This window comes from Phalacrocorax aristotelis, chromosome 13, assembly GCF_949628215.1.
Source record: "Phalacrocorax aristotelis chromosome 13, bGulAri2.1, whole genome shotgun sequence".
Lineage (NCBI taxonomy): Eukaryota > Metazoa > Chordata > Aves > Suliformes > Phalacrocoracidae > Phalacrocorax > Phalacrocorax aristotelis.
The window spans coordinates 9,516,743-9,542,523 of NC_134288.1; the positions used below are offsets into that span (position 1 = coordinate 9,516,743).

The 25,781-nt window shown below is 56.5% G+C and overlaps 1 protein-coding gene across 4 annotated transcripts; it reads right to left on the bottom strand.

Annotated features, from left to right (window-relative positions):
* Positions 1-109: 109 nt before the first annotated feature.
* DNMT3B (DNA methyltransferase 3 beta) lies at positions 110-23,639 on the bottom strand. 4 transcript variants are annotated; one of them, XM_075108530.1, is made up of 21 exons: positions 23,526-23,639; positions 22,571-22,687; positions 21,889-22,089; positions 17,660-17,804; positions 16,860-16,969; positions 15,425-15,577; positions 14,761-14,952; positions 13,018-13,176; positions 12,148-12,255; positions 10,941-11,082; positions 10,495-10,623; positions 9,989-10,033; positions 9,568-9,647; positions 9,165-9,277; positions 8,601-8,784; positions 8,260-8,344; positions 7,594-7,835; positions 7,347-7,437; positions 6,937-7,085; positions 6,212-6,297; positions 110-3,399 (listed from the first exon to the last, which is right to left on the bottom strand). In XM_075108530.1, the coding sequence occupies exons 3-21, from the start codon at positions 21,904-21,906 to the stop codon at positions 3,258-3,260; spliced, it is 2,373 nt and encodes a 790-aa protein (XP_074964631.1). In that variant the 5' UTR covers positions 21,907-22,089; positions 22,571-22,687; positions 23,526-23,639; the 3' UTR covers positions 110-3,257. The 4 variants fall into 4 exon arrangements, with proteins under 4 accessions (XP_074964631.1, XP_074964629.1, XP_074964630.1 ...); XM_075108528.1 differs by having other exon boundaries at positions 21,793-22,089; XM_075108529.1 differs by having other exon boundaries at positions 7,594-7,739; positions 21,793-22,089; positions 23,526-23,638.
* Positions 23,640-25,781: the final 2,142 nt, after the last annotated feature.

Consider the following 25,781-nt stretch of genomic DNA (forward strand, 5'->3'; position numbering starts at 1 on the left):
GGGCGGCGGGGAAAGGGGCAGCCCGGCTCATCACCGCCGGGAACACTCCTCCCTCTGTAAAAACCCCTTTTTCACACAATGAATTCATCAAATAAGGACTGTCCGGTCATACAGAAATACTGATTTTTAATTAGACGACGATAAATGGTAAACTTGTTGACATGGATCCCCTTTCTTTCCCACACCACCATGAGTAAAACTGCGTGGAGGAAGGAACAGATCTTTTGAGTTTTCGCACTCCCCAATACAAAAAGCGTATGAAACATGTTCAACAAAACGATATGCTTCTTTTATTTTTAAAAGATTGTATAAAAACCCGCAAGACTTCAAAGTCAAAAATTCTTAACCTAAAAAATAGCACCAGGGAGAGTTAGAAACCTTTAAAAAGTATTAAAAAGGCGTTTCTGAAATCTACCTCTCCTTACAACATTTTTATAAACACATAATAAAAGGCAGCTTTTACAGGGAAAAATATTTCAAGGAAGACTTGTCTACTACAATTCTTATCAAGTAAGCTTAATGTCAAGACAATTCTTATTCCTCTTATCTTTGTTTACTTTCCCCAAGTCTTTTTTTTTTTTTCTCCTCATCTATTTATTTTTCTTTTGATCAGATACGAAAGGATGTGAGATCGGGAATATGAAATTAGAGACACCACGGAGTGGAGGTTAGGTGTTAGCCCAGTTCAGAAAATAAGAACCATCAGAGGATCCCAAGGCAGAGGATGGCTGTCACCCCTGAGGCCCCTGTCGGGCTCCATGTGGGGGCTGCGGCTGGGGCTGGGCGGAGGAATTAGTGTCATGGCTCGGGTCCAGGCTGGGCATGAGGATCAGAGGTTGGCAAGGGGTCCAAAACCAGCCGGCACAGCGGTGGTGATGCCAGGCTTCCAAACACCTCCAGCACCCGCAGAACCCACCCCGCCATCCTTCCCAGCCACAGGGCTGGTGAACAAAGGTGCCAAGAGGGTGCCACTTGTTCCCAAGCGCTTGCCGAGCGTTGCAGATGCCAGCAGTGACGCGGAGGAGACCGCTTGGCTTTCTGCAGCGGTTTCTTAACTAAAGTGTGCAGCTCGAACACACATCACTGAGATTGAACCCTATGGGAGGACTTTAAAAAGTAACCTCCAGGCAGGACCACAGAAAAAAAGCCTTTAAACTACCTGGGCTTCCCTTCCTGCCCACTTGCAAGTGCAGCCTTGGGTTGGAAACTGGGAGAAGACGGTCCTCAGAGCCTGGGGATGGGCACGGGCTGGAAAGCTGCGCGCACATACACACACACAAGAGTGGGAAATGGGAGGGTCCCTCCTCCAGGGAGGCTGCCGTCCTCCACCGCCCATGAGGAGGGTACAAGGGGGTCCCCGCATGTCAGAGAGGTAGAAGGAACTGAGAGAGAAGCTTTGATTTCCCACTGATGCTGTACAACACCTCGTGAGACAGCCTGGCATTGGGTGAAGGGTTGGTCCAACACAAAACCACAGTTTGCACATGCCTAATTTTGAGAAGGCACCCAAGGACTCTGCCAGACCCAGGCGACAGTTTGTAGTGAACAGCAGAGGTAGGGGAGGACAGAGGGACCAAGGGAAGAACATCACAAGTAGTTTCAGTGCATTGAAATGTGCATTGGAGTTAAAGAGTCCCCAGGAGACGCCAGCCAGGACAGCAGCCCTGAAGCTACAGCAAACCTGGGGGAGGCAAAAGGGCTCTGCTGCGCATGCACCCGCATCTCCCCAGGTGCCAGCCATAGGAACAGCATGCCCAGGACTTCAAGGACAGTGAGATAATCACTCTGGCAAAGTCAGGGAGTGGAGGAGGGCAATCAAAAGGGAGCATAGCAGCAGCCGCAGGAGCTCCCAGTTTTGGGGTATGGCCCCAAGAGCCCTCCAAGACGCTGTCAGGCTGGGACTGGGCATATAACAAGCACAGCAGCATCCCTCTGTGCACAAAGTCACGCACAGGGAGATGGGTGCACAGGAAAGGAGAGGTAGGAGAGGTACAGCGCCTGCCTGCGGACCCCCAGGACCTGCCCCTGCCCCTGCTGCATGCCCCTCACCCCAGCAGCAGTGTCTGCAGTGGCAGGGGTGCACATGTGCAGCCCCCAGCAGCAGCAGCTTTCCCACCTCACTGCCACTGCGGGGTCAGCTCTGCCTGCCCACAGAGCAGGATCAGTGTGGGGTGAGGCCAGTACTGCACTCCTGGACCCTACAGCCCCACGGGGGTTGGGTAGGATTTTCCCTGCGAGGAACCCCCTGCACCACAGCTAACGCACTGCCAATACTGATCGGATTCATGACATTCTACATGACATTTTAGGGGGCTGTACTTTGAACGCAACATTGACTACTACACTATCCTTCCTGCCGATGTGCCATTCATTTAAGAAATGAATGCTCAGAGAACATTTTCCTTTATGGACACTGGAGACCAAATCCTCTGTGCTCTGATTACTGTGTGAGCTTTCAAACCACTCAGCAGGATTTTAAAATGTAAGGAAAAGTTTTTGATGCTTTAAAAAGGAAGTAGTGAATATTTGTAAACTACAGCCAAACATATAAAACAATATTTCTTTAGTTCTAGCTAGAAAAGTATTTCTATCACCTCACAGTTCAGTTTCAGCTACATTCAGGTCTAGAAATCTCCACATTCTTATGTAATGCCTTAAAGCAGCAATAGACATTAAACAACAAAATGAAAGTTTATCAAAAGTCTTAAAAATAAAGATTTGGTTTCTGTATCCTGCATGTTCAGTGTATGTAACCTGACCAGGGTCTCTTACACCTGCTGCTACAGTATGGGGATTTTTGGCAGTTGCTTCAAGAGAGGTTTCACTTGTTTAGGAAAAGCAATAATTCACTATAGTTCAAGTTTGTCTGCAGCACCCCAGCAGCTGCCTCCACACTTACTGCTCAGCAAGTTGTGACTTTCCAGCTCTAGGCTAAAACAGAATATTTAATGCTCTGGGAGAGACTTCTCATCTCATCAGTTATGCATAGAGCTTCCTGTGCTGGGTAATTAAAGCTCTTTTGTCCATCATTTTCTACGTATCGCTGCCGTTAGTCCCTTTAAAGAAAAGTTACCCTGCCAGGTTCTTTGGTTAAAGACATTTCCTCAGCTCTCCCTGCGGGGCCAGGCTGCCTTCCCACAGCACGTGGCCAGGGAGGGATGGTGCCATGGCAGATTCTGGCGGTTGTGCCCGTCCCTCTCCTGCCACGGCAGCGGAGCTGTGCATCTTTACCAGAGAGACGAGGGACGCTCAGCTTGCTATTCACAGGCAAAGTAATCCTTGAGTGGGGAAAAGAGGTGTCGGATGACGGGGACACTCCACGATCTCCCCAGCAGCTTCTGGCGAGCCCCGCGGCCGATATTGGAGACATCTGTGTAGTGCAGGGGGAAGCCAAAGATCCTGTGGAGCAGAGGCGGAAGAGCAGGGAGTGAGGCTTGGCAGCTGCTCCACTCCCCTGGCACCCACTGGCCACGGCAAGGACACGGCATCCCTCTGCCCTGTTCCCACATCCAGCCCACAGCTCCCTCGAGCCCCAGCCGCTTTTACAGTCTCACTCAGCAAGGAGCTTCTCATTGCTAACAGCCAGCGCTCCCCACCAGATCTCCAATTTTCTTGCCCAGAGCAGCAGTAAGCACATACCACTTTCCACCTGAAGCCCTGAGAGCATTTGGCAAAGGCAACGCAGTTGCTCCTGCTCTGCCCAGAGCCAGCGGCAGACCAATCCCAGGGCAGCAGCAGGCAACAGCCGGAGAGCCCACATCTACTACCGCCCTGCTCCTGCAGACACAGGTAGCCTCACAAATCATCCCGCACGTATCTGTGCAAGCTTATCTACCCCATACAACTTAACCTGCTTGAGGACAGAGACCAAGTGCCCAGAGCCAGCTGTAGACTTGAGATGCAACCCAGCCGTCAGAGCCCAGCCAGGAATGAAGGAGCCCCGCATTGCACCTGCTGGCCCACAGAAATCTATATGTGGTAAGTATGCGCACGTGCCTCCCACCCCGGACGTGCTTGTGAGCAGAGAACAGTGAGCTGCCCAGGCACTGGGGGCTCATAGCACCAAGGCATTTACAGACACTGAGGGCAGCCAAAATTAACCACTAGCAATACTAAAATTTTCTATTACAACTCTGGAGCCCACGAAGCTGCTAGGTTGCAGTGATATATGCTGTACTGAAACACTGGTGACTGCGTGAGCCGAAAGATGGATGAGACGTTGAGGTACACCCTGATAAGTTGACAGGACAGCAGCAGCCCTGGGTAGCCACAACCATCTCAGGGTTTGAGTCTTACTGAAATTAAGAGACAATTTCTCATAGCCAGGACGCAGTACAGGGCTCTTGCCTTACCAAAGTGCCCTGACATGTAGTCCATCAGGTGAAACACAGCAAGTGTGCTATGCTTTCCTGAAGTACGTACAGTGATGTGTCCATCCCACCAATGGCCTCTCCTACAGCCACCACAGCTTTCTGCCGAAATACCAGTCACCTCTGTAGACTGCCTGCCTCAAAGGCTGGAGCAGAGGTGTCAAATACAAGAGCATCACTGCACTAGGCAGTTGCTGGAGGGAGCAGAAGCGCTGCAGCAGGCTCTCAGCACACCGCCACCTCCACCAGCACACCCAGCAGCCGATGCCCCTGGAAACATACCCCGGCAGAGCTCAGATTTCCCAGTTAAAGGGAGATGCTAGCATTAAGACCTTGGCATGCTGGCTCCATTTTAAAATTGGATTAGGAAAATAAAAGGTAAAGCAGAAGAGCCACCAATAATCTCTCATCCAGGAATCAGCACTACCACTGAGTACTCGGGAGTAAAAAGTAAACACTAAATATCTAAAGACAACAGAAAGTTCCTCCTCCCAGCAATGTGCGTCAGGTCCTCAGTGCAGCCAGCCTCTCCAGCTTGGCTGAGGTCAACAGATCACTCTCCGAGTACCTACCCGGTTGTTAGAGGCTGTCTGCCATAAACTCACAGCTCCTGCCTGCTCCAGCATATGCCAGACCAGAGCCAGGGCAGGCACAGGAGCCCTTTTCCCCAGGGCACCTCCCTCCCTGAGCCATCTAGAGAGGTAATAAGCTTCAGGAGTCTCCTACAGGAGAGTCTCTCTGCTCCCCTGGTCAGAGTCCTGTACAGCCTGAACAGTATCACCATCCTCACTCTTTAGCCATTCCTAATGGGGCTGGGCAATGCCAACCCCCTTTCCCCAGTGCCCTTGGTAGCTTTTCCTAGTAGTGCTTTCGAGGAGCCCTGTGCCCATGCCATCCTGCCTGCCTCTGCTCAGCAAGACACCTCTGCAAGCGCAGCCCCGGGCTATTTCATGGAGTTAGCTCTGAGTCACCTGGGCGCTTCCCCCTCGTTGCAACCAGATGAAAGTTCAAGTGCCATTTAAACTGCATGACACGACAAAGGCTTAGTAATTGCTATTTCACTTTCAAATACCTACATGCCTCTAGCTCAGCTTTAATTAGTTTTAACTCCAACAAATACTGGCAATTTAAATATAAACAAGCAAAAATATTTAAAACCAGTCTGTGTTTATTGGCTGAGCTTTTGGCTGCACAAAAACTCCACAGTTTTTGTTTCTAAAAGTATTTGGTGTGCAGGAATGCTAGTAATTGGATTTTACTCTACTCCAAGTCCTTCTGTTGTGTTTTGCCATTAATTTGGGGTGTTACAAGGTGTGAACAAAGTTTGGAGGAGTGCAGCCATGCTTTGCCACAGTCGCAGCAGCCACCTGCCATAGCATGAGCTTCCCCTCAACACTGCAACGGGCTGAGCGGCCCCGGCCCAGGCAGCTGCTCAGGTTCACCTCCAGCAAACCCCTGCACAGCACTAAACCAGGGCACAGGGTTGCCATACAGCACCCCCACATCAGCCTGGGTCTTAAAGGCTGGTACATGTGTGCATCCCCAAACTAGACACACCATGCAGCATCCTGCTCAAGCCCTATCACTCTTCCCTCCACAGGCTTCAGGTCCGGGGGCAGAGGATGCTGTTGCACTTCCCCACAGTCCCGTCATTGCTCATTAACAAGTGTATTATCATGTGCACACTGCTGCAGGGAAACTGCATCAAACTGCATGGGAGCTGAAGCTCTTTGGCTGCCAGGAGCTGAGCTTAGGGCCAAGGAAGAAAGAACCACCACACAAGCATCACGAAATATAAAACTACAGCAAGAAATTCAAAACCACAATGAACGATTGATTACCTGTTCATCCCTGGAAGGTTGCCCCAGAAGTAGCGTGCTCGGTGGGCAGCAGATATCTTGATAGCATCAATCATAACTGGGTTACACTGCAGGCCACAAGAGAGGGAAAAATAAATGATAGGAGGTGGAGGTGTGGGCTCAGGCCTCTTCTGTACAGGAAACCCTTCTCCACTGCACTGCAAGGACTTAAAAAGTCTTCAGCAAATCCTCCTAAGGATGTAGCCCCAACAAACCCTTGTTCCACACCAGAGCACGGTCTGATTGGCCACATGGGCTTCCCACGCCATAGCCATGGCCAGAAGCTCATGAAAATCACAGCATGCATCAGTGCCAATTTCTCTGGGACAGGATCAGGACCTTCGGCCTCTGATGGGGCTTTTACACACATTGGTTCCCACTGACCCACAGCTTGTCTTGGCTACCACTAAGTTATAAATCCTTTCCAGTCCCTGACTTCCCTCTCCCTAGAAATAACAGGTATTGCTCTGCACAGATGCTTTATACAAGGCTGGCAAAAGCGTTCCTGCAGAGAACTAGTGCTGAAAGCCATAAGGGATCCAGACCCATGACTGAAATGTTGATTCCTGGCACGTGTATCAGGCAGGGGGTTTTCCAGCGTTGGGGCTATATGAAACCACAGTCAAACCCTCACAGCTTTGGCACACCTTGCACAGCCCAGCGTCTCCTGCTCCAAGGCCTTTCCCAAAGCCGGCGGCAATCCCTACCTCCAGAAACCGAGAAATGTCCCTCTTGTCGTTGACCCTCATGGCCACCACATTTTCAAACATCCAGAAGAAGGGGCGCTCCTCTCCCGCCTTGGGACGGGCATAGTTGAGCAGGTGGTAGAATTCGAAGAACAGCCTCCCGGTTCCTTCTACAAGGGAGGAAGCCGGAGCGGCAGGTTGGGACCAGCTGTGGCATGGGGGCATGGGCATGGAGGCCCTGGCTGCCCTCCCCACCATGACTGGCATGGAGACAGCCTGTGCTTTGCAGGTGACACCCACAGTTTGCAGCTCAGAGGGGAGCCACCACCAATGCAGACTGGGGCTGAAGGACTTCCCTGGACTTTAAGGTGGCTCTGCACCCCAGGAACACCCCAGGGGTACCCAGCCCTGCAGAGACAAAGCAGCCTTACCATACAGCCCCTTCCTGGCTGGATTGACAAGGGAGAGGTCGTTACAGGGGCTTCCACCGATCACCAGGTCAAAGGGACCCCATTCCTCGAGCTAGAGTGAACAGACAGACCCAGTTAGAAGATTCCATGTAAGTGGGTCTCTCCTCCCTGGCAGGGCATGAAGCAAGCCTGTCCCAGGGCTGGTGGGGAGAGACCCATGCAACCGTGGTGCCATGTTCCCCAGCCCTCCCACAGAAGTGGTGCTCACATTTCTCTTGGTTATGTTCCTGACGTCGTGTACGTAGGTGATGTTGCCCTCATGCCGCATGGTGCCCACAGCAATGGGGTCTTCACAGATCTCCGAGGCAATGTACTTTTCCACTTGGATGCCCAAGTCCTTCAGCACCAGATACCCTGCCAAGGGACAGAGGTCTGAGGCTGCACTGCTCTCTTTAGTCTCCCAGTCTCCTTCATCCGCACAGAAGCTTGATGTAGTCACTCTTGCATGTCCTAAGTGGGTGCATTCACACAGGACTTCTGGATGAGCAAACTTATTTTTTTGACCTGTTCATTTGGGCAGGTTTGCTCCCAGAAAGCAGAACTCCAGAGCTGAGTGAACTGAGTCAATCCAGTTGCCCTCAGGCACTTCTTCACCAAAGGCCAGGTTACCGGCACACCCACAGCTCTTGCTTTCGGTGAAACCAGCCACCCAAGACAGCACTTGGTGCATCAGGAAACCTCTGTGATCAAAATTCTTATGCCCTCCCTCCATCCCTCCCTCCTCCACAGCCATGTCCTGCAGGAAGGGAATCCCCTTGCCCCTCATCCCCTTCTCCCCACCAAGCTTTCAGACACAGGTGTGAGGTCAAGAAACTATTAATCCCTGACATTCAGTGCTGCAAGCCACCAGGGCGGTGCTCTTCCAGTGCCTCACCTGTTGCTATGCCATCAAATAAAGAGAGCACTCGAATAGGTCTCCTCTTTGCTGGTGGGACCGTTGGGTAGATTTTGGGTGCAGCCTGCAATGAAAGGACACCACTGAAGCCCCAGCTCTGGGCAGTGCTGCGATGCTCTATGAGGTCAAACCCTGGCTCTACAGGCATCGCCTCCACCTTCAGGAGAGCATCTCTGGGGCCAAGAGCCCAGCAACCTTGGAGAGGGTAGATGAGCGAGACCAAGGCAGAGGGCTGAGGAATTTTGACCTGTTCGCCCTGCCCTCTGAGGCCCTCTCCCACAAAGCATAGTGTGCTGGGCTCCCCTGCCCGCAGCCCTTACATATTCCTGTCCCTTGTCGCTGGTGAAGAAGTCCTGCAGGCGGGTGTTCCAGTCCTGCCGACGCTGCAGCACCCCATAGCTCCTCTGGGGCTGGCACATGTAGCAGTTCCATGGCTCCTGCTCTTTTGCTTTGGCCGACGTCCCTCGCCCCACCAGCACTTCCAGACACTCCACACAAAAGCACCTGCCCAAAACCACAACACGTTATGCCCGTCACCTCCAGAAACTCCTCTGGGTCACCCCAGCCTCTCCTGGCATCTCCCCTGCATGCAACAGAGCCCCCATCCCATTTTGTAGGATGTTTTTCCATGCAGTATTCTGGTTTTTAAGGCTGCTAACACAAGCTGGTGACCCTGGCATGGGTAAAACTCCTGCCATCTTCCCCAAGGCTTATTCAGGTGCAGAGTGTCACAGCGGGTACAGTTAGGTGCTGGAATGTGCTGTGTGGCAGCCAGCTGCGTGCCAGCACAGCACCCTGCCCAGGCTCACACATGGCCCGGCTTCCCAGCAGCTCCCGAAGAGCTCTGCTGCAAGCTTAGCCGGAGGAGCAGAGATGGGGCCCACCTGCAGCAGCTGGCGTTGCTGCAGAGCAGCAGCTCCTTGCCTTCACAGCAGACAGTGCAGTAGGACTGGTAGCCGTCTTCGTCGTACATGTAGAAGAGCTCCAGGAATCTATCCTAGCAATAGGACAGCAGGGAGAAGGACAGAGGATCAGGATCCATGCTCAAAGGGTGAAGAGATAACACAGCTTCACTCCACCCCCGGTGCACGCTGAGAGCTCAGAGATGCACATCCCCAGTGCTTCAAGTGGAGAGAACATGCCACGGGACAGCCCTGTGTTGGATATAGCATGGCCAGGATCCAGCACAGTCAGCCCCCCTGTCCCAGCAGCACTGGCTGCAGTGGAGCTGGACTCTGCACCCCATCCTCCGGCCCCAGGCTCCCACTCACCCCCAGCAGCTCTTACCCTGCATGTCTGGCAGAGGCCTCCCTCAAACAGCGGGTGGAAGGTGGCCGGGTTTCTCCTCCCGCAGGACAAACAGCTGTCTGTGTGACAGAGAAAGCTCTGCTCACCCCAGGGTATGCAGCCCTGTGCAGGAGTGCAGACCCCACGCCTCCACCCCACCATGGGCTGCAGAGGCTGGAGCCTCTCGTCTGAACTATGTGACAGAGCTGAGGCTCCCCAAGGAACAGGCCCCACAGGAAGGATCTGCACAGCAGTCTGCTCCCCTCAATGCAAAGGGAGGCTCAGCAATCTGCAATCAGTGCTTTCCCCCTTCCTACACAGTGCAGTTAAAAAGGGACCCACAATCTTTGCCTAGTGCTGCCCGCAAACACCTGCATCAGCCCCACACCTTTTCCCAAGAGAGATAAGGGCAATTGCTTACCTTCAAGACTCCCACTGTTGTTTGTAACTTCGGAAACCATTTGCTCTTTATAAAATAAATTTAAAAAAGATATTTATCATTTCTTATGTAACAAATTTTAAATGCACTCTACTTACAGATGCCTTATTTCTTGCATTGAAACTGCTACAGCTTTGCCAAGCATTGCACAGAGAAGGCAAGCCATGGGCATATTAGAAATTTTCGTACAAAACCCATGTCCTTTCACTGCTGGAGGTGTTAGAGCTAGAGCTCAAAGTAGCAAACGCAGATCATTTCCAAGCTGAGCAATTAATGGAGCCCAGCTTGTGGCATGATGTCTTGCAGTTGGGTTTGCTGGTGTCTTGTAAGGCACAAGTGAGGAACACGAGAACACAAAAGCTTTTGCCTTGGGAAGCCAAGCTCATGGTTCCCAGGAAGAGCCAAGCCCTTTCCCACAGAGGTTTCCCAGTGCTTTTCAGGATGCACGGCCCAGGCCATGCTACTCCCCAGCTCTCACTGCCAGTTACCTCGGGTCTGGTCCTCTTCCACTCGCTGCTCCTTGCTGTTGTTGCAGGGGTTGGTCTTCAGCCTCTTGGTGGGAGGGCACTGCTCAAGGGATAGCACCTCCTCTGTCCCGTTCCTCAGGGCCCCATTCTCTGCAAGGGAAACATGGATCCCTGGGAACAAGTCTCTGGCCCCCGGAGCTCCCCAGGGCACTGGGAGGATCTCCTGCCAAGCCCTGCCAGGTCCCACCCCAGGAAAAAGCAGAGCCCCTCCTGGCCACCGAGGCTCCCCACGCATGGTTCGAGGCTCAGCCAGGTCATTGACTTCCAGGAGCAATAGTTCTGAGAGTACTTTACTCTGGCTTTTTGCAATGCTGCTGTGGGAGACCTCAGTGAGGAATGAGGAGCCCCAGGGCCATCTCAGGACCAGGCCACCCCAGCTCCATGCCCAGCTCATGCCACCCCCTCACCTGAGGCTTTAGGCGGTCGGAGCCCCTTGAAACCCAAGGGTTTGAAGCCAGTGAGTGCCCAGTCAATCATGGGCTTCAGCTGCTCCTCCAGGGACTCCCCGGGGGCAGCTGCAAACGTCTTCCCTGACCGGCTACGGGCAACCTGCCGATAGAGGAGGGACGGCATGGGCCACGGTAACCCAGACCAGGGAGCAGCCTGGCTGCAGTGTGCATGGCCCATATGCCTGCCAGGGCTGTGGTCCCAGGCCCCCTCCCCACCATGCACACACATGTGCAGGGCTCAGCATCCCTGGCACAGCAGCAGCTGCCAGATTCCCATGCTGGGCGTGCCCTTGGCCACGGTCCTGTACCTCCCCTCCCTGCAATGAGCCCATCTGTCCTCCACCAGTCCCAGTCTAGCTGGAAACAGGGACAGCCCAGCCCCAGCTCTTGCCCAGACTCTGCTACCTGGCCAGCAACAGGAAGCAAAGAAGAGGCAGAAGAAGTGCCTGTGGGTTTGCAGCACCATAACCCAGAGCACGATGCATTCCCTGGATGGGGATCAAACCTGCAGGGTGCTCAGTGCCAGCCCCAACTGCAACGGGCATCCAGCACCAACCCACAACACCTCCTGCCAGTGTGACACTGCCTTGCAACTGTGATGCTTCTATGCAAAGCCCTCAGATGGAGCCTGGCCCCAGGGGTTTCTGCGACAGTGAGACCCTGGAACAGCAGCAGTTACTCCTGAATCCCCCAGGATAAGCAGAGTTTGGCCCCATGGCTGTGCCTGGAAACAGTCCCAGCAGAGAAACGAGGGTTTTCCTACAGACATCTGTCCATATCATCCCAGCAGATGGGCGAAATTATTAACTCTGGACTGTGGCAGGAGCTCCCTCACTGATAGCTCTCAAGGTGACTCGCAGGCATTATCCAGAACCACTCCCAGATGCAAAGCAGAGCAATGTGCAGGAGCAGACCTGGGATGCCCCAGCCCCAGCCAGCTCCCCACACACTGCCTGAGCTCTGCACATTCCTGGGCTGAGCAGATGCCCAGCTTCCCAGCTGGGGCACCTCTTCCTGCCCCAGTGAAGTGTTTCCTTCGCTGGCTCAGCTACGTCAACCACCCCCAGCACAGCCCGTCTCTCCCTGCATCCCACTGCCTCCCACAGAGCCCGGCCGCTTCACTTGGCACCTTATCCATCCAACCCCAGCTCTGCTCCACAGTTACCTCCAGGGCATGGTATATGGCTCGTCGGTAGGAGACCAGCTTATGAAACGTGGAAGAATTGAAATGCTGCCTAAAGGCCATCAGTCCCACCAGCTTGTCTGCAGAAACCTGGGGGAGTGCGACAAAAGCTTACCAGCGGGCACGGGCATGCCTCACTCTGGCCTTCTCCCCCACGGCACCATGCCCCCACGCTGCAGACCTGGCCCTGCAGCACAGCTGTGCTCAGCATGGCTCTCACGCCGCAGCCAAGGGCGCTGGACCGCAGACATGCCACACTCCCAGGGCTTTGTCTGGACTGTGCAGCTACACGAGGAAGTCCAGTGTCAGCTTTGCAGAGGACGACAAGCAGCAGAGGGAGGAACACAGAGGCGGCAGCATCACACTCATGACTAGGACGGGTGTTTTGCACCCTCTGCTGGCACTGTGCCTCTGCCAGCACAGCCGGCGTGGCACGGGCACCTGACACAGCATGCTCCTTCCTCCTGCCTGCAGCCCAGGGGAGGCTGTGGGACGGCCAAGGGGTGATGGGGCTCCGGGAGGGCATCCCTCACCAGGCAGGGAGGGACAGGGGCAGCCCTAGAGACCAGGGCTTGGACAAAACCCTGCAAAGGGGCTGGGCAGCTGTCCCAGTTGCTGGATCCTGTCACCAACCTATGGTGGCCATAGACACTAGAGCCACGAGCATGCCAGCGCCTGACTATGCTAAATACCGGAGTCCCTGCCTGGGGAGGCTGCAGCAGGGCACACACCCACCCCAGCGCCGTGGGAATGGGACAGACAGCAGAAATGTGCAGACAGCAGAAATGTGCAGGGGAGTGGATTTCAGCCTGAGTGAAGCTGGGCACAGGCAGGGGCAGGCAGCAGGCTTACCTCAGAGAACTTCCCGTCTCCAAACCACTGCACCCACCGCATGCCTGAGACAGCCTGGCGCTTGGCTGTGGCTCTGTAGGAGACGACGATCGCAGGCCACCAGGAGAAGCCTTTGATCTTTCCCCAGACGAGCTCCCCAATTCCAAATTCCTTCCCATCCTGAAAGCAAAAGAAGACAACACAGATCAGCCAAAAGCACAAACTCCCCATTTAATCCAAGCAGCTGTGCAGGAGAGCCCTGGAGTGTGGGGGAACGGCCAAGGAGCACCCTGCAGAGCTGCTCTGCCATGTGTGTCACTCGCTGGAGTAAAGTCACATGCACAGACCTCTGTGCAATGATCTACAAAAGCTGCACCCCTCCTCCCTCAAAAAAAATGGCAGAACACATCCCCGGCAGCGCTGGCTTCCAGCCCTGCACCACGCAGCTCAGCAGGAAGGTCTGCACGTTGCCAGCCCCACGCCAAGCCCGGCACCTGGCTCACACAGCACATTGCGTGCTCCTGCACAGCCCTCCTGGCACCGTCATCCTATGCATGCCCACTCCTGCCTGCCCTCCCGGGGTCTCTGAAAACACCAGGAAGCCCTTCCTTGCCCTCACACAAGCCAGCAGCTAGGAAGCTCTGGCTGTCACAGAAGGGCTTGCAGCAGCCCTGGTGATGGGAGTGGTCAAAGCAGGTGGGCAGCAGCTCCAGGGAGTACAAGTGGCCTCTCCTTATCCCCTCACTCACCACAGCCATGTTTGCCTGGGAGAACTCGGCTCACTGCAAACTGCTGCCAAGCCATGAGGCATGGCCCAGGCAGAGGGATGCGGGAAGTGTGGCAGGGGATGCTACATGTCCTGCCTGCTGCAGGGAGGAATTTGCACCGAGGTTGCTCCCTGGCTTCCTGAGCAGACAAGGTTGTTCCTTGGCACAGGGAAGCCCCCTTCCTGGGGCTCACAGCTCAGCTTGTCTGGCTACACCCCAGGGAGAGGGCACCCACCCTCCTCTTGTTCCCACCGGAGAGAGCAGGAAAAAGGGCAAAGCAAAAACAGTGAGAAGAAAAAGAAGAGCTGGGAATTTTGGTGTGACCGTGCCTAGGGCCTCCAGCGGGCAGCCTGTCGGGCCATTTCTGGCATGGTGCTGTGCCCAGGGAGGCATCTCATGCAGGAGCAGAGAGTCACCTCTGCCTGCAGAACCCTCCTTCCCAGCTTTGTTCTGCAATTAGGCACCTAATTATGCAGCAAGATGCAATTGCCCAATTCCTGCAAGTTTCGGGCCCTGTCCTGATGCCCGCAGGCACTGAATCATGCTTCTCTGCAGCTCCAGCAGCTTCATGCCTCTCCAGCATCTCCTGACAGAAACATTTTCTGCACACACAACCGCCTGCCTCAGTGGGGCAGGATATGGCTGCCAGCCTGGCGTGTGCCGCACACACGTCTCTCAGGGGCCCTTGAAGGTTTTGTAGCCCCACATGCGGCGCAGGCAGGGGCTTGGCGGGGCTGGTCCCCGCACACTGCCCGTCTGCAGCAAGGTGCCCTCGCAGCAGCACCGACCCTGCTGCCCTGCCGCTGCCTGATGGATGGGGACAGCCAGGCACCATCACACCCTGGACATGCAGGGAAGGGCAGGCAGAGAAGAAGAGGCAGGAGAAGCAGAAGTGAGGTTTCCAGAGGGTCCCCTCGCCTGCAGGCTCGGAACAAAAGCCCTGTGCTGTCCCAGGCGCAGGAAGGATCTCAATGTAGAGAGTTTGGCCCCTCCATACCTGGTACTCCAGTGCCATCCCCGTGTCTCTGCCCTCCGGCTCCTCGGCCCCCAGCTCAGAGGAGCCATTCTGGCCTTCCTGGGAGCTGCTGCCAGAGAGTGTGCTGCTGCTCTGGGATGAGTCCTGGGAGTCATCCTCCGTCAGGTCAATGGTGGTCACAGGGATGGATGTGGCTGTGCGTCGCCTGGAGCTCTGTGTGGCGGAGGGAGCAGAGTGTGAGTGCAGCAGAACAGCAGGGAGAGGGGCAGGGGCAGCAGAGACCTGCCCAACATTACCCCCAGCCCCTCAGCCAGGGATCAGAGAGCAGAGATGGGGAGCCAGGGAGCAGGGGCACTGCTGCAGGCAGGAATGGAGGGGAGGGCCCAGGCCTGGGGCGTCTGAGGGGGAACTGCTCTGCTTTTACTTGCAAGACACATAGAAAACAGTGCACCACTTGCTCTCTCCCCTTTTCCTCTCCCCAGTTCACCCCAAGGTGTTCAAAGCATCCAGTTCATAGCAGGGGCAAGCAACAACACCCACACACCTACTTTACTTCACAGGGAAAACTGAGGCACGGAGAGGCTGCACCATGTGTGAAGCCACTTGGCCAGGCCACAGCCGAAATGCAGGTCTCCAGAGCCCAAGGGAAGCCCCAGGGAAGCCTTGGCCCCACACAGACCCTCACCCGCAGAGGAGTTGGCAGGTCCCTGAGAGTCTCCACGCTGTTTGTTTCCTTGATCTTCATCTCATGCCGGGTCTGCCCTGCCTGGAAGATGAGGCGGACGGGGGGCTTCTGCCTGAGGCTGCTCTCCCAACCAGCACTGCCCCGGGGCCTCACCTGCAACCAGAACAGAGAGGTGCTATGGCACGGATGCCTTCCCATGCCAGCCGCATGTGGGGACAGGGACAGCGCACACTCCCTGGGGCTGGGCATCAGTGGCACCAGAGCCCTGGAGATGGGGACACGGGGAAGGCAAGAGGAGTGTAGACTATTGTGGGAGGCACCTTGGGCTGAGCCCCTTGGTGTGACCATGCATTTCACAGCATCTCTGCTGGGCTGCACAGCTGTCCTCAGGAGCACCCATTGCTGCAGCCCCCAGCACCCTGCACTGGGGGCAGCAGCCCACCAGCAGCTGCTTGCACCAATTTTTGTTTCCAGCTGACACGTGCATCCTGGACTATACCCTCCTACACCCTCCCGCCCTGCAGCTACAGCCATGGCAATGTGACCGACAGCAGTGAGAACCAGCAGCTGGGAGGACCGGCCACCGGGAGAGCCACGGGCCCTGTCAGAGCAGCCATCATGAGATCATGAGCACAGCAACCGGCTCACACATGGGTGGGTGCTCTCACACAGGCACGGGTGTGCTCCCTCCCACAGCCCGGCCCTGCAGAGGCACCCAGGGCAGCCTTTCCCCTGTGGTTTCAGCAGCCACAGTTTACAAACACTCTAACCCAGGCATGTTTCCTGCATCCGGCACAACAGAGTTTCAAAATGAAATGAGATATTGCAAGTGAAGAGCCCCCGAACCAGACGTAGGGGTAAAGCAGAATTTTCACCCCAGTTGGATTTATTTCTCTTTCTTTTGAAAGCTGACTCATCACAGCAGATCTCCAACCTTAGGGTTTTATTTCAAGGTCAAAACAATAAAGCCAGAAGGCAAAAATGCTCCCAGACCCTGGAGGTTCATCAACCTAGCCCACAAAAAGAGGGATGGCAAAACTGGGATCCAGTCTCAAAGCAGCTAAAAGCAGGCCACCCTGAGAGTGGATGACACGAGATGCTTTGGTCCATCAGTACGGCCAAGACTTTTTAAAGACAATATCAGCATAATAATTATTAGATTGCTGCAACACATAGTGGGCATCACTGCATCGAACACCACAGCCTCCTGCTGCTGCTGACATAACGTGAATCAGGAATTTAAATATGAAAACAAATACTATGCTTGTAAATTAATACTGCATCTGGCATTGGACTGTTCTCCCATCGCTGAGCACGAGAGCCATCCTCCATCCTGGAAGGGAACAGGCGAGGGGCCCGGGCACCAGCTGCCCATCAGTCAGCCCACAAAGCCCCCAGGCAGCAAGGTCTTAGGTCAGCCTTGGTGAGTCCTTACCTCCTCTGCCCCCGTGAGAGCAAGCGGCCAGGTCAGGTCATCCTTGGAGAGGTCTCCCTTGCTCACCCTCTTGCTGTTCTTCAGTGACGGCAGACCCAGGCCCCCAGCATCTGCACAGGGACAAGGCAGAGCAGCCTCAGGCTCTGCAAGCCATTCTGGCCATGCCCCCACAAGCCTCCACCTGCAACTGCTCAAGCGGCAAGGTATGATTTCTTTGAAGAGACCAAAACCTCATCTTGGAGATATGTGGCCAAAAGCGGAAGACAAGCAATGTCCCCGAGACTCCCATCATGGTACTGCTGACACCGGCAGTCCCAGGTCACCCAACTGCCCCCAAAACTGGGAGGGACTCTAATAGCAAGTGTTGGAGCGTTCTTATATACTTTTTTGTATCTGAAAGCTCCAAGGCATAAGGAAACTATACTCCAGCTATTCAGGGCTTATCACCAGTTTACTTAAAGCAGGACCTCAGAACGCAGGAGGTGGGATTTGGAGACCACGACCAGAGAATCCCAGGAGCTGTGATGCAGCCCCTTGGGCAAGCAGCACTCTTCAGACAGGCAGGGGATCCCTGCCTCCCTTGCTCCTGGGGGGTTAAACCATCAAGGCGCAGAGCCAGCATCCCAGCGTGGCACCCATTTCCACAACCGCTTCTGTTGCCATGGCCTGGGCTTGCTGCTGGAAAGCAGAAACCCAGTGGAGTCACGGAGAGACCCTGGCCACGGCTGCAATGGTCAGCCCCCAGCAAGCTGGGAGATCCCTGGCCCTGTGCATCCCAGGCATGGTGCAGCTAGGCTCACCTGGAGTGCTGGGCTTCCTGTTCGCCTCCAGAACAAGGGTGGGTGTGTCGCTAGCAGGATCAGTGCAGTCCCCATTGATGAGGATCAGCTCTGCCCTGCAGTCTGGCTCATCCCGGCCATGGCTCTTGTCCTTTTTCATGGTTGCCTGTGGAAGCCAGAGTGGAAAGGAAATTTAGCCATGCTGAAAGCCCCAGGGAAAGCAAAGCAGATAGCATAAGCTCTTCAAGCTAGCCACAACTTCTCATGCCCTCATCAGAGGGGTCTGGCTGGAGACGCATCTGGAGTGGTACCAGGAGCTAATGGGCACCTGGACAAAACCTCCCCACAAATATGGTGGCCCTGAAGATCCACCAGCTCCAGTGAATGGATCCCCAGACACAACCCCCTTTTCCTTAGGGAAGCACCAGGGCTCTTCTCCAGGGCTGTGCTGGCACAGCCCCACCATCTGTATGCTGTGGCACACTCCTGGGCTCGGTGCTGCCCAGCCCAGGCTGGCTCTGCTGGATCAGTCCCAGCCATGGCTCAAGACCCTGTCCAGAGGGAAGCTATACTCCTCAGCCACCCTGCAGAGACTAGGCGATATCCCAGCCCCACTGTGCTCCATCTGCCCAGCATGCCCAGCACACCCAGCAGTGGGTGGGCTGTTACAACAACAGTGGGACACAGCAGACAGCTCACCATGTGGGGCAAAGTCCTGGTGCCTGCAGTGAGTTAAACTCCCCCAAAGAGAGAAAACTCCTCCTGCCCCTCAGCTGCCCCACCCCAGGGCAAAGGGGCTGGGCAGGTGTCTGTGCCACAGCACTCATGCACCGCCACTCCCTGCCCTGGGGGCCAAGGAGTGCTGGCATCCCCCTGCCCGGGGAGCTGCTGCTGCACAGAGAAAGCCTGGCCAGGTATCCCCCCAGGAGAGGTGGGGCATGCCTCGCCTGTGCCCAAATGCCTCTGCCTTCCCTCTGGTGCCCTTCCTGGATCCTTTTTTCAGAAATGGAAGCTCCTAGGCTCTCTCAGAGGCACCCAGGACTATGCTAAGAAAGCTGCCTCATTGCTGGGCTATGGATCTGTGCTGCAACTTGCCCCTTTGCCAGCACAGTCATCTCAGTACATAACTCAGCTCAACAAGCTAAGGAGCAAGCAGGGCTTTATCCACCTACAGAAGCAAAAGCAATCCCCTTCTGCCCCGAAGAGACCCCAGGTTCCAGCCCCACCACCCCCTCCCTGGTGCTCTCACTCAGCATCGCCTCCAACTGCTTCCCTAACAATTGAGATTTCTGCTTTGAGATCATCTGTCATCACCTCTGACAAACAAAGACCAGTCGGGGTTTGATGTTTCAGATGCCAAGGGCAGCATTTAAAACCCTGGTAACATCCAAACACAAAGAAAAACAGGTGTCCAGCACCCACCTCTGCAGGCCAGAGCCCCCAAGTGCACGTCGTGCCTCCTCCCACAGACCCATCTCCTCAACAAAGGGATGAGGAGAGGAATGGCACCAGAGGGAGTCTAAAGCTGCCTAAACCCCTACAGCTGTGTGCAGAAATCCCACTGCTGCAGCACATCTGCTCCCAGACCCAGTGAACAATTCCTAGGAGCTGCCCAGACTTGCTGTGCTGCCCCCGGCTGCCCCCGTCCCGGGCAGCCGGTCCCGCATGCTCTCCGATGCAGCAACATGTCCCAGTGCAGCACAGCAGGATCAGCTCCTCCAGGGACTGCTTCCCCTCCCCAGCCTGCGATGCTGCAGAACAGCAGTGATGCCGCCACAAAAAATAGCAAATTTCACAAAAAAATAGTGAATATCACAAAAAATAGCGAATCTCACTCGGGAATTCATACAGTGAGATGTGAGAGGATACACTGCTCTCTTAGCATGATGGCGACCCAGAGGAGAGGCTGGGGACAGGGAGATGGGGCTGCGTGAGGCTGTTAAGATCCAGGGAGGACAGGAACAGGCACAGCCACCTCCCAGCCCTGCAAAACATCTGCACCCTCAAAACCCTGCTGGAACCTTCAGGGAACCTTTGCATTCAGTCCTTTGTCAGGACCTGGAACAAGAGCCTGTTTGGGAGCCTCAATAAGGAGCCTAAGCCCAGGAGGCTCAAACTTGCACTGCAGAATGGTTTTTCCTTTCTCAGCCCCGAGGCCCCCAGTGCCTGGCACAAGCAGCCCGCAGCAGGTGATCGGGCAAGTCTGTTCCTGCCAGCCCTGTGCTGCGGAGGGGACACAGCGGCCAGGTCTCTCATCTCACCCCACGCGAAGGGCAGCCCTGCCAGCTGCTCTGCGGGACGAGCAGCCAGGACTGATGCACCCAATGAGCAAAGCTCAGCTTTCCTGAGCACTTAGGGAACTCTGACACCATCTTTGTTCCAAGTGTAAAGTGGGGAAAAAAAGAGTTCACTTTGGAAGCAACCGCTCCCTGGCAGAGCTGAAGACCCCCACACCAGGGCCCTGCGGGTCCATGAGACCTGGCCACAGGCACTGGCGTAAGCACAGGCATTTCAGCTCACCAGGTGCAGGCAGGGCCTGCAGCATACGTGTAGGCACAAGCAGTGCGTATGCAGGAGCATACACACTGCTTGCTCCATGCACTTCTCTAATTGCACCACCTGAGATCCCGTCGCCATCCTCTGATATGCAAGTGGGAAAGGGAACATCACACCATGACCCAAACTACAAAGCTAGTTAAATTCTCACTTTTCCAAAAACCTACACCAAGAGGCAGCAGGACAGCAGTACCCATCCCTTCTCCTGTTGCTGCTGCCTTTTGCACCAAGCAATGAAGCCACACACTCAAGACCGTCCTGCCTGCTGAAGAAGGCTGTCCAGCCCACTGCCCCATCAACAGCAGATGATCTCTTGTAGGAGCCACCATCCTTGGAAGCCTCACCGCCTCCTGCTCAGGAAGAAGGCTCAGCCCTTTGTCCTCGCCTCCCCTCATAGAAACACACACCAACATCTGCATGCAGGGCATTATGAAAATAATAAGAAACAGAGCACTCCCCTCACATGTTCTGTCTCACAGGAGGAGGAGAAAAACAGCACCGCAGTGTTTGCATTGGTTAATGCACCGCAAACATACAGGCATGCACTACAGCCATACGCTTCGTACAAGAACGCACGAAGAGTAAAATAATGCAGAATTCCGGCTCCAATGCTCAAAGCTCCCCAAGAGACTGGCGCTAGCGGCAGCCCCAACACTGCCTGGTGACCAGGACATGCCCTGCAGCGATATCCCACCGAGACAATGAACCCGCTGACTCCGGATCCCGCCCTAGTTTTGCAATACCAGTTTCTTTAAGGTTTGCCAAACTGGTTAAAGACCATGCCACAATATTAACTGCTTAGAGAGACTCCCGGTCCCTGCCTGACCGAGCTCGCTGGCTGCCCTGCAGCAGGCAGAGCGGGCAGAGCGGCTGCGCTCACCTGCGAGGCGTCCCGGCAGGGCCGGGCCTCTGGACCCCGCTGGCCCCGGGACCAGGGCTGCTCCCCCAGCCTGGCTCGGCTGGTTTCAGTTTTCCTTCTTGAGAAAACAGAGTGGCCCTTATCAGGTGCGTTTCCCCAGTAGGTGGAGAGATTGCAGGGGAGACAGCCGGACTTTGCCTCCAGACAGGGGCATGCATATCAAAAGGCTGGAGGGAAGCGTTTTACATGATGGCTGGGATGGCAGCCATCACCCAAGCCCTGTTTGAATAACAAAAAGAAATAAAGGACCCCAATGGCCGGGCTTGCTCCCTCCAGCCTGGCTCCTGCCGAGGGCTCTGGGCTATCGGCTATCGCTCACACAAATGGCCTTTAACTCTCCCCAAACTGAACATTTCCCTCTAATCCTGGGAAGAAAAGAGTTGCTGGGTTGGCAGTTTAGTAAGAAAGGCAGGCCATTTTGGCAGATATGCTCATTAAGAAGGGCAGGCTCTCCCCTCCCCTGCCCGTTTCCTGTGCCTGGCCCCTCTCGGCTCTCGCTGCTCTCCCGCGCTCCGGCACTTCCCTCCATTTTCCCCCTGTTTCCTCTCCTGCCTCCCCCTGCCCCGCTCTGCTCCCCCGACGGACCGCAGCAGCCCTTCGCGGCCATCCCCAGGCTCCAGCACATCGCCCGCTGCCTTTCAGCAAAGCTGGGTTGAAAGAAAAGAAACAAAAAACAAACCGGCCCCTCCTCTCCCAGTGAAGACCAGGCCTGAGAAGTCTCCTGGGCAGCCACCATCACAGCCAGCCGCCGCTCCAGCCGCTCTAGGCTCTTTACCATGCTCATCTCGGTCATGTCCCGCTGAGATGAGCCACGCTGGCTCCCCCAAGCCCCCTGCCCTGGGACGTGCCCGGGGTGGAGCAGGCGCCTGGGCTGCAGGCAGGGCTGGGGGCTGCAGGGGCTCCGCCGTCGCACAGGTGGGTCTCGCTCAGCGGTGGCAGGTCCTCCGTCCGCAGCCGTTACTGCTTCATCCTTCTCCTGCACAAGAGGACATAAAGCGATGACAGTGACACCTCACTGTCCCCATCTCCCCTCACTTGGCCCCGTATAGCGGGGCTCAAGCCTCCAGCCCTCCCCACAGCCGGGGGCTGGGACACCCTGGCTCATTCCCCCTCATTTCACTAGGAATCAGGAAACTGGAGGCAGAGGCAGAAAAGGCAAGTCCTGCTACAGGGGCAGCACGTTTCTGCCCCCCTCACTTCTCCAGCCCCCTTTCCAAGAGAGGTCGATGCAGAACCAGCGAGAGCCCCAGGACCAGTGCTTGCCCCGGGTGTCCCCCCGCTGCTTCCCTCTCCCGGACCCCTGGGACTTGTGCCCCACGTTGGGGCCACCCCGGAGTTCAGTTCGCTTTCTCCGATGCTCTCCATCCCCTGCCTCTCCCTCCACCGGAGCTTCTCCCCGGGGTAGGGGGGAAGAGGATGCCGGCAGAGCTCCCCCCGGGCTCCCCTCGGGTCGGTACCTGCCGGCTGGGCCGGTGCCTGGCAGCTGAGCGCCCCCCGGCTCCAGCCGCCCCCTCCCCTCCGTCCCCAGCCCCGGGGAGATTCCACGCCCGAGGCGCCGGCCGGGAGCTGCTTTCCTGCGAAGAGAGAAAAAAGCAAGATGTACTGACAGATTCATGCCCCAAGAACGGAAAACAAAGGTGTTCAGCCCCGGCAGCACTGCCGCCGCATCCCGGGCTCCCGGAAGCCCTCCCCGTGCCCCCCTGCCTGGGGGCGGCGCTGCCCGGGGCCCGCCGAGCCGCGGGCAGGGTAACCCCAGCCCTCCCCAAACCCTCCCCGCCCCGAAGCCATCACTTGCCGTTTCACCGACGGGAACCCGAGGCTCCCAGGGTTTGCCGTGGTCCCGCCGCGACCCCGGGCTCTGGCCCTGCCCCGCTTTCCCTGCCCGTCCCGGCATCGCCAGGGTGCAGAGGGGGTCTCCAGCACCCTCCCCGAGCCCGCCGTGACAGCCCCGGGACGCGCCCCCGGGATACACGGTCGCGGCGGCGCCTCAGCGGAAAACTCCGAAAGTTGCGACGGGAGCCGGCGGGGCAGGCGGGACCGGGAGGGAGCCCTGCCCGGGGCTGCGGGAGCACCGAGCCCCCCCAAACTCCTCCGGGGGTCGACCACCGGCAACAAGTGGCGGCGGGGCTCGCCGCCCCCTCCGCCCGCTGCCCCGAGCCCCCCCGGGGCGGAACACCGCGAGTACCCGGGATCCGGGCGCAGGGCCGCCCGATCGGCCGGGACCGGGGGCGCTCCCGCAGCAGCAGCCGCTGCCGCGCTCCGGTGCGCCCGGTGCCGCGTCCCCGCCCGCCCCATTGTCCGCCGCCGCCGCGCACAACAAAGCCGCCCACGAGGATGCAGCGCGGCTCCGGCCCCGGTCCCGGTGTCTCCCCCCGCCCCGGTCCCTCCGGTTCCCCCCGGCCCTGCGCTCACCTGCGCCGCGGCGGGACGCGCCGTCCAGCGGGGCCGCGCCGCCGCTCGCCGCCGTCCGCGCCCCGGCCGGCCCCCGACAGCCCCGCGCTCCGGTTACATGGCGCTTTAACCCTGCCCGTGCTGGGCAGCCCCTCCTCCTCCGCCACCGCCGCCCCACGCCCGCCGCGCCGCACGGCGGGGGAGGGGAGGGGAGCGCGGGGTCCGCACCGCACCGCACCCGCTCAGCCCGCCCGCGCCCCCCGCGCCCGCACCCCCCGGGGCTCCGCATCCCTCTCCCGGTGCTCCAAACCCCTCCACCATGCCTCGCATCCTCCCGGGGGTCCCCATCCCCCGGTGCCCCCCCCGCTCAGCGTCCCCCCGGGCTCGACCTTCGAAGCCCCCCCCAGCTCAGCCCCCCGCGGCAGTGGAGCCCCCTCGGGGGAGAAGGGGCACCCTGGGCCGGGCAAAGCCCTCGCCCCGCCGAGCCACCACTCTGCCCGCGGGCCCTCCGTCAGCGTTGTGCCCCTCGCAGCCCGGGTGGACAAAGCCTCACAAGTTTTTACAGTCGGTTTTTGTTTGTTTGTTCTTTCCCGTACAGAGGCGAGACACTTGTGAGGGCTGCACTGGGATGAGGAAAACAGCCCGCGCCTCTCCTGCCCAAGACAAAGCAACCAGAGTCCACGTGGGGTATAATCTTCTCTGCTCACTTGCTATTACTTCTAGATCCAGCAGAAAACTATATAACAGTAAGAAGAAGGAATATGACTATCCTGCTGTGATAGAAATAAGCTTTCAAGGCCAGGAGGAAAAATGAATGCGTTAGCCAAAGTATCTTCACTCTGCGGGAAGTGCCTGTACCAGCCCACAGGCCTGTACAGCAGGTTCCCCCAAACCACCCCTCCATCCCTGCAAAACACAAGCGTGAAAAATGTGGCTGCACGTGCAAAAAAAAGCCCTGCAAATGAACAAGAGAAGGGGCCAAGAAATCTGGTCTGGGTAAGCCTTTGGCAACACTGGAGATTACAGTTCAAATAAACACACATCGCATAGAACTAAAGCTAATTTGCAACTCTGTCGAGGAGATTAAGACCAAGCAAATAGATTTACTCCTGTTTTTCCAAATTTGGGAAAGCAAAATGCTTTTGCAGGTTGTGCTCACGAGGGTTTCTAGGGCACTGTTGGGGTGGAATTAGCCCTTGCTTCAAGCATCCACAGGATCCTCTCCCTTTCTACGGAAACCTTCCTGCCTCTGTTGGCCCCTCTGACCTGCCATCAATCTCCCGCACAGCTGAAACGCCTTCTTTCTCTCTCTCCCCCTCAGTTATCTTTTAATTCAGGAGAACACGTCTGTGCATACTGTTTGTGAATAAGGCTTGGTACAAACAAAGCAGCTCTGGGCAGATTATGAGCCGAACCCTGACCCTTTTCCCTGTTTCTGCTACACACAACCACAGAGAGATGCTGCAAGTTTATTTCTTAACTGTTGAGAGAGTTTGTGTGACATCTCATGGGGAAAAAAAGGCACCTTTAAAGAGGATTTTATATTCAGGGTCCTGCCAGGCATTTCTGGTACCCTGCACCAGGCTCTCAGCCGTTCCTGCTGAACAAGGGCTTGCAGCTGACGGCCTCTGCCAGGTAGCTGCCAGAGCAACCCGCCACCGCTCTCCATCAGCCCTGAGGCTCTCTGGCACAGACAAGCAGCAGGACACGGCCCTGCATCACTGGAGCAGCTTCAATAAACCGGGAGGCGTGGCCAGGCACAGGCTTACCTGGTCAGGGAGCAGGGGCTCAGGAGAGGTGGGGGGTCCCTCCTCACCCCTAGGTGCAGACCGCACATCCTCTGCACACTGTGCCACAGCCACGTCCCTCCCCATGATGGAGTGACTCTCCCAGCTGCGGCACAGCTGGACTGCCCAACACTTCTATAGAAAATCATTTCACCAAGAAGAGCCATTTTCACACCTGGCTGGCCTCCCTCAGCCAGTATTTCAAAGCCATGGAGCCGGTGACCGACCAGCTGAAAGAGTCGCTTGGTCACCATCAAAACAGTCAGATGGGACTGGCAACATCAATTCACATCAGAAGTGACTCCTCACCCTCATCTTCCACTGTGACTTCTTCCCAGTGACTGTGCCAGCCCTTCCACATGTCCATTGCCTTCTCTGCAGCATCCCCAGGTTATGGCACCTGGCCCACCTCCTCTCTGTCCACTTATTCTCCCACATCAAATCTCTTCCTAAAATTCTCATCCACAACCCTGGCTAGGCAACCAACACC